Source organism: Aptenodytes forsteri, unplaced genomic scaffold (genome assembly GCF_000699145.1).
Source record: "Aptenodytes forsteri isolate BGI_AS27 unplaced genomic scaffold, ASM69914v1 Scaffold103, whole genome shotgun sequence".
NCBI lineage: Eukaryota > Metazoa > Chordata > Aves > Sphenisciformes > Spheniscidae > Aptenodytes > Aptenodytes forsteri.
In genome coordinates this window covers 4,940,384-4,948,671 of record NW_008796051.1, presented here as the reverse complement: position 1 = coordinate 4,948,671, position 8,288 = coordinate 4,940,384, and the positions used below count along the sequence as shown (strand labels likewise).

At 36.9% G+C, this 8,288-nt stretch overlaps 1 protein-coding gene across 3 annotated transcripts in view; it reads left to right on the top strand.

The window, feature by feature from the left end:
- ZCRB1 (zinc finger CCHC-type and RNA binding motif containing 1) overlaps window positions 1-6,901 on the top strand; it is a 7,112-nt gene extending 211 nt beyond the window's left edge. Inside the window, exons 2-8 of one of the 3 annotated variants that reach the window (XM_009286240.2) lie at window positions 47-75; window positions 3,380-3,491; window positions 3,573-3,680; window positions 4,540-4,649; window positions 4,753-4,828; window positions 5,089-5,210; window positions 6,198-6,279. In XM_009286240.2, the coding sequence (XP_009284515.1) occupies window positions 47-75; window positions 3,380-3,491; window positions 3,573-3,680; window positions 4,540-4,649; window positions 4,753-4,828; window positions 5,089-5,172 (519 nt within the window). In that variant the 3' untranslated portion in view covers window positions 5,173-5,210; window positions 6,198-6,279. Of the gene's footprint in view, window positions 1-46; window positions 76-3,379; window positions 3,492-3,572; window positions 3,681-4,539; window positions 4,650-4,752; window positions 4,829-5,088; window positions 6,174-6,197 lie in introns of those variants that run through there. The other 2 variants (XM_009286238.2, XM_009286239.2) reach the window with 2 other exon arrangements.
- Window positions 6,902-8,288: the final 1,387 nt, after the last annotated feature.

Below are 8,288 nucleotides of genomic sequence, written 5' to 3'. Positions count from 1 at the left end.
TGCTATTTTCTATTGTTAAATCTTTTTATTTTGTTTTATATTTCAGATATTTTCAAAGTATGGGAAAGTTGTCAAGTAAGTGACCTGATATGGCCTGCTATTTTTGTAGCTTTCATTTTAAGTATTTAATGTCTTTGCTTCACTCTAAAGTCTTGTGCTTTTTATAATTTAAGTATGAATGTGGAACTGTATTGAAGTCCTGTGCATTTTTAATAAAGTATAAATTTAATTAACAACTGGAAGTCCTTGCAGTTACACGCATAATGTAAGAATATTTGCGTTGGGGACAGGTTTTGCTAACCACTTCTTAAGAGCAAGTAGAATGTTGTTATATACCAATGGTCTTTTCTCTGAAATAGTTGAAACAGTATTCTTCTAGTAAGTGTTGTTCCCCCTCCCCCGAACACCACCTGGGACACAAGTGGATAAGTGTAAAAGTGGGAGCTTCTACTTATGTGAGCTAGATGTCACAATTCCCACAAACAGTTCCCACAACTGCAATGTACGATTCCTCTATTTGTGGTTCTAGAGGGACTTGTTATTGTGACTGCTGAGTATTATATTTAAGATTAGACATAAGCCTGCATAGTAACGGCTTTTAATATGTGGGGTATTCATGAACAGTACTTGTGAGTACCTGCTTCTATGTTCAAGTGATGGAAATAAATGCCACAGTAAGGAACTTGCTGTTTTGTTTTCTTTATTTATTTTTTAACTGGTCAGAATAATGAGATTCAAGACTTCAGTTTTCAACCCTACACCAGCAAATATCCACTCCAACTTTTAGTAGTAATAATCTGTGAGATACAGAGTTAAATTCAAAGTTTTTAAAGTCTCAGGAGTGTGTTTCAGGTGACAAATAGCAGGAAAAGCCAAACTACAACTTTAGTAAAACATATTTTTTAAATCGACCGAGAGGAAAACCCTTATGTAGGGCTCTGGCAGACATGCAGTGACCAATACAACTGGACAGCTACAGCCTTTATTGTTTCCAGGGTGGGGTGTATGAACTGTTTTAGTTGATTGCTGAACTACCGATTTAGGAAAACCCTGAGCAAAGGTTGTTGTAGTAATGCTGGTGTTTAAAATCCATTGAGGGGCCTGTTCTCCATAAATTTGACACTTCTGACGTCCCTGCTATCATTTGGTAATGTACCTATACTCTGTGTTTGGGACGTCCCTGCTATCATTTGGTAATGTACCTGTACTCTGTGTTTGTACTTGGTGGGGGTCTCCTACTGTCTTGGCTTTTGAACTTGTTCGATAGGAGGATGAGAATTGTATGAAGTTTTGACTGTATGATGCATTGCATATTTTAAAGGTGTCATAGCAGCATTCTCTCTTTTATTTTTTTTCCTTTATTAATAGTTTCTAGTGTTTTATTTGGGGGTTTTTTTGACTGTCATAGACAACAGAAATGGTGTTTTCAGATGCCTATGCAAAAGAAATCCTGCACTGCATCCTGTGTGAAAGCAGCTAATTTAGAACTTGCAATTCTGTCTGCACAGTTACTGTTTTCCACCACCTATATATTGTTTTGCAAAAAATTCACTTACTGATACCTAATTTTTCCTGACATTTTGCTAGTCACTGCCAGAAGTTAAACCGAATGCAAAGAGTCACAGAATACCATGTGTAAAATACTACCATGATTTTTTTTTTTGTATCTAGCAAAATTTGTTTCCAGTTTGTCCCTTTGCAAGCTGACCTGACTATAAGCAGTGCAGATGCTGTGGGATTCTACTGGTATTCCCATTTTGCTGCGAAACTGAGGCTAACAAGGATCAGTTTTCCTGTTTGTAACTAGTTGTTAATTCCCAACAAAAGTCTTTTCAAATATTAGCTTGATTTCTGTAGTGTCTTTGTTCAGGGACTTTAAAACACTTTGCAGAAAGCTTTGCGATGTTATCTAGGTCAGCTTTAACTTAACTAAATAAGCTTTAATAGACCTTTTTTCCAAGTGTGTCTTGACTCAGCAAAATCATGCTGACTTTTTTCCACACTGCATTTCTCACCCCAATACATCCTGACTATTATGATTTCAGCTCAGTTCGTTCAGTGAGAAATCAGACTTTCTAGGGCTCCAAGAAGTTGCTGACTTTTTGAAGATTTGTCACACTTGTTTCTTTCTACGCTTGTGTTATTAACTGGTACGTTCAATATCCCAAGTAGAAGCTTGACAGTCATATTAGGGTTCCGTTGGAACTCTTGGAAGAGTAACTTGGCAAAAGAATTCATTGAATTGTTCTAAAGTCGGTTTTATTGCTACTTCAACTCAATGCATTTAATTGGACACATCCTTGTCCAAGAGGCTTTGGTAGAAAAACTGTTCTAAGCTCTATCTTTCTGTGCATATATTTGGGGGGAAATTGAGCTTTCTTTACTGAGCTCTTATTTTATACACTTTTTACTATGTAGGTCATCTGTTACTTATACAGGTTCTCTGGTAGGCCTTCTGCATTGAAGCGGGGTTTGTTTGGGGTTTGTTTGGAAAAAGGTCCTATTACTTTTTGGCTTACTTTATGGCTGAGCCTTGTTCTGCCCATGGTGGACACAAGGAGGAGTTTATTCCCTACTTTTTAACATGTACTTTTATTTTTATGTACATGCAGACTGGCATCCTGTTTCCCACTGTTTTGGGGGGGGTTTTAGGGCTAAATACAATTGATGTTAAGATTGACAGAATTGAGGTTGTGTGGGTGTCCCCTCCCCCTTCACCTCTTGTCATTCTTTTTCTTTGTCTGTTGCTTTTACTGGGTCTAAATCTTTCTTGAATTTCTTGATGTGCTACTGGAGCTGTTGATTCCAATGTTAGACTGAAGATTTTGTTTGTATGTCATGTAAAATAACACATGCATCCATGACCTGCTTGGATTCCAGCTGGAGACATTTGTAGAACAGTACTGCATATACTTATCGTTTCCTATCGTGAACCTGTTTAACTGGTCGGTCCTACAGAAATATAGACTTCTCAGTTTGGATGCAGTTCAATATACTGTATACTTCAGCAACGATAGCAATTGTCAAGATTACTCCTGAATTTTAATTTCATCTCCAATATGTGTAGTTCCCTCCAGTTAGGTTGTCTGCAAATCTGGAGAGTATGTTCTCTGTTCTTCAAGTCATCCAAGGGAATAAAGAATGATACTGGACCCAGAAAGACCCCCACATACTTTTTAAAATCATCTCCGCTCTACCTGTAAGCACATGGCCTGGTTAGCCGTTCCTTTGAATTTCTGTTTAATGAGCCTTTCTGTTGTTAAATGTACTTTATTTTCTTTTTGCTGTATAACAAAGCTAAGATCCCACTGAGATCTTTAAGGAAAAAATACCTCTGAAGTAATTTTAGTGTGTCAATAATGTGGTTATATGTTTTCAGAGTTACTATTATGAAAGACAAAGACACCAGGAAGAGCAAAGGAGTTGCCTTTATTTTGTTTTTGGATAAAGAATCTGCACAAAACTGTTCTCGGGCACTTAATAACAAACAGGTAAATTGTGGAAAGTTGTTTTGGTAGGAGGGTTGGGTTTACAGCCCCAAAATATTTACCTTTTTTTCCAATTTGTTGTAGTTGTTTGGAAGAGTAATAAAAGCAAGTATTGCCATTGATAATGGAAGAGCAGCAGAATTCATTCGCAGGCGTAACTACTTTGATAAGTCCAAGTGTTACGAATGTGGGGTGAGTAAAACCAAAAATTAACTACTCTATTCCAGCTTTTTTCTTCAGTTTGGCCATTGCTAATCCTGCCCGTGGTGTTAAAATAAATTTTTCTGTTGATACTATCAACTTGTATAGCAGTTGTACCATTTTCAAGAATGACAGTACACCTTTTGTCTTTTATTTGAGATTTTGGGGGTGGGGGAAAATATGTGCTTATAATTGCTGCTTAACATGCTGATGAGCAGACAGAGACGAGTATCAGCTTAAAGCTGTATGAGAAGGAAAACCTCCTCATCTTTGCTTCAAAATACCTGCTTTTGCTGTATCTGCGAGAGTTCATGATATAGTTGGCAGTTAAATAAATATTGGAAACAACTGTTTTTACACAGAATAAGCATGTTTTAAATTTCAGGCAATTCCTCACTTTTCCTTAATATAATAACATAGGAGATTGAAATTTGGGTAGTATTTAACATCAAATACGAACTTGATTTATATTCATAACACTTTTGAGAGCAAAAGTGCTGACTTACTCCTATTTCTTAAACTGTTAATGCTGAGGTTTATATCTTGTCTTGAACATAAACTGTGCTGTAGTGTATTCAGCTATTGCAGCAGCCAGAGAAAATCTACTTTGCTCATAGCTTGTTCTCAGTTTGCAGTTAAACATGCGTATCGCCACTGATCTCTTTGTTTCCATGGCAAGCTTATAGAGAAGAGTTTGTCTTCTGTGTGCTAATTCAGCGTTCCATTTGTCTTACTAATTGCTTCCATTTTTTCCCCCGTGAACTGTCTTACATTAACTTTCCTCATGATATGTTTCAACATATAGTTGTTTGTAAGGGTTTCTGTTAAGCAATATTTCTTTTTCTCCAAGGAAGCAGGACACTTAAGTTATGCTTGTCCTAAAAATATGCTGGGAGAGCGGGAGCCACCAAAAAAAAAAGAAAAGAAGAAGAGAAAAAAAATAGTTGAGCCAGAAGAAGTGTATGTATATTTATTTGTGTGTTAATACTTCTTTTAGGCAGCTTTTTCATACTGAACACTTAAAATAAAGATCTATGTATTTTTCTCTCTCTGCACAACGAAGTGAGGAGGAAGAAGAAAGCGAAGAGGAAGGAGAAGACCCTGCTCTAGATAGCCTCAGCCAAGCCATAGCTTTTCAGGTACAAAATTGAAGCAGTGTGTATTTACTGTTATTTAAATGCAACTCTACTTCCTTTTTTTAGCTGCTTCTCAAAAGCTCTGAGATACATACGTAAGTCTGTCCACTCTGTAGCACTCGGGGCACCCTTCCCTGACAGTAGTTGGTGACTATAGTTGGTTTCTTCATATTGCAGGCATGTTCAGTTGTCTCTTTTTTTTTTTTTTTTTACTGTTTCACTAGTGCTGTGTTTGTGCATTGCGATTCTTTCTTTCCTTCAAGCTCCTTTGCTGCTTAGTTTCCTGTCATCTCTGCTGTGATGCTATATTAGGTTTCTGGTCCACAAATCCCTCTTTACTCTGTTAACTGAGCAACCGGAAGAACAGTGATGTATAAATGACCAGGTACATCCTCTGCCCTCACTCACTAGAATATCTTTGAACAACGTCTATTTCTGGAGCACTTCCTTTGCCTAATACAGTCCATTGCAGTCTCTAATAGACCTCTTCTCTGAAAACATATTTAATGCATTTTTTGTTATGTAGATAGATAGTCTGACAGCGGTATTACTATCTTCTTTAATACTTCTTTACAGGCTTTTGCTTCACTACACAGAGCAAGCCTGACCCGATGTTCAAATTTCATGGCTCCCTAGTCCTCAGCTGTCCCCTGTGTGCCCCTGTTCCCCCAAAAAAACCCTCAGAGTTTCTAAGATAACTTTGTCCTGAATATGACTGTAATGAGTGCAAAACTTTTACATGATGTAGTCCAAAAAAATGATGCAAATATGCACATTATCCCCCTACACACCCTCCGAGAACTCCACAATTGGAAGTAAAACCTATAAATGTAAACAAGCCAGGAAACATTCCCATTTCTCTCACCATCCAAAGATTTTAACTGAGATAGCATGTTTCCCAGTAAAAATAGGAAGCATCTATTTAAACCTTTAGTTGAATAACCTTTACGTTCCATTCCTGAAGACATTAATTTCCTGAATGAATCACTGCAAAAGCCAACAGATAGAAGACTTGTTAGTGGAACAAAGCTGATTCAATAATGTCAATTTAAAATGCGATGCATTCTTTGCTTCAGATCTAAGCTGCTCTATAGTTCTGCAAGTTTGCCAGGTGCAAAGTTCCTCTCTTGGAAAATAGAGCGTACTCCATGTGGCCTGCGTTGGTGCAGAAAACTTACTGTTTGCACGCGAGAACTACTTTCAGAAATGTTTTCTAATGCATTCATCGCACAGTTTATCTGGAAATTGAGATAAACCCTTTAAATTCTTTAACTCATTAAATAATTCAATGCTTTTTAATAATTAGCATTATTATTTGTAATGCATCTTAATTTTTCTTAATCCTAGCTAATACTTTTCATTTTCATTGTAGCAAGCCAAAATTGAGGAAGAGCAACAAAGATGGACGCAGACTGCAGGGGAATCTTCAATTTCAGATGATTCAAAACGTCCACGGATTAAGAAAAGTGCTTATTTCAGTGATGAGGAAGAACTTAGTGATTGAAATAATACTGTTTTATATGCACATATAATATATATAGTGTACATTTTGTAAAGTGCTACAAAGATATCAGTAATACAGGTTTGTCTTGGTGTTGAAGACACTTAATGAAAATCATGTTGTAGTTCTACCCTGCCCCTCAAACCTCCCATTTTTTTGATCTCTCTCTCTCTCTCTCTCTCCCTCTCTCTCTCTCAACTTCACCCTTCAAGGCAGCTTCTTAAGAAAACAATGTGTTTCTACACTTAAATCCAGAAAAGTATCAGGGAAAATGCTTCTTGCAGTCAGTGTCTAGACCCAAACCCTGGCAATGAAATCTTTCATAAGATAATTTCCGTAAGGTTTTTTTCCTAAGAGGAGTTCCTCTTAGGATCACTGTTAGCACCACTGATGCTTTATGTATTGGTCTGTTTCTTGCCTGTTTGGAAGCAGTGCTTTAGTAGTACTTTAGTAGTATATGAATCTCTCACTAGTTCCTCTGCATAGGGTTGAATTTCAGCCTTAAGCATTGTACTAGTCTTTTTAACTCTTCATGCAGTAATATAATAAATTTATAAGTCACATAAGCTTGGTCTGTGAAATCATTTTAGACTAAACAATACATCTGTCTGTTTTCCAAAAGGATATATTAAGATGTTGATCTTCTGTCTCATGCACAATTTTAGTAACTTGCTGTACATTTTATAGTACCATATAGCCTATATAAAATACAGGCTTCATAGGAGATGCAAGTTAAAAGTTACATGATGATTAGTTCAGTCTTAATCTTCATACTTAATATTTTTTTAAGAGTGATAGTTCTGTTGCCCTTGCATTAAAATTGAGAATGGCCATATGTTTTAAAAATGGGAATTTGCATATGTTTTAATATGCTCTAATCTGATATTGGAAGTCTCTTGCTGTGATAAGGGCCTATACTGCGCTGTTTCTTCTAACTGCAGTTTGGGTGCCTAAGATGGTAATTATGGTTATGCACAGGTTTTTAAATATACTTGTATCTAACATGGATCACAGTCCTATCTTCTCAGGCATCTGAACCTGCTGGCAAAATCTGGAGAGCACAGAGTTTCCTACGTGCTTAAAAATCAGCTTGTATGTGTACTTGGAACAGTCATGGTCTCCAAGCAAAGTGTGCTGGTGTCTATTTTGCACCTAAAGCTGTTCAGATCTTTTAAATAGTCTCCATCCTTAAATCCCTGTAGGGTTCTAGTCGGGTTTTCCTAAAAAGCCTCACAGACACATTAGAACAGTACAAAGCCCTGCAGCAGTGATCACTCCCAAAACCACAGACACATGGTGATGGTGGTAACCCTTTTGTATTGGCCACTTTGTATAGTCAAACTTTGCATTTTTAAGAGGCACAATATAAAATGCTTTCACGCTTAGCCTCTGTTTCTATTTTCAGCTCTTCCTGTTGCTATCAGGACTTGGTTTTCTTCCAAATATAGAAAATGTAAATCGAAATATACCATTACATATTCTTACCTAATACCAATTTACATTCAAATATATAACTGGATGCAAAGAAAAGACACCCACATCCCTCTAAGCAGTCACATTCAGAAGGTCATTCTGGGGTCTTCTGTTGCTACTTTCACAAGAACTCAGAAACAAGAATAAGGTAATAAAGTGAAAAATTTTTCTGTATAAACTACTCAAGCCACAGACTGGGAAGAAATATTGGGCTTTAGGCATAGGAAGGTCTTGGACTCAGTAATCCAAAGAATGTTTTTAAGACTTACTTTGTGACTTTCTGCTGAAAGCACTATATATTCAGGCTGGTTAAATCTGAAGCTTCTTTGCTGAATTTTGGAAAGGTCTTTTGCTACTGAGTAGCTAAGTGCTAAAGTGCCAGGTGTAACTTAGTGTTAATAAATGCAAAACACTGTACATCATGTGTGTAATAATAACGACTGAGGAGTTCTAAACTTCTAAGGAAGAAAATCTTGCTGCCACCACGCT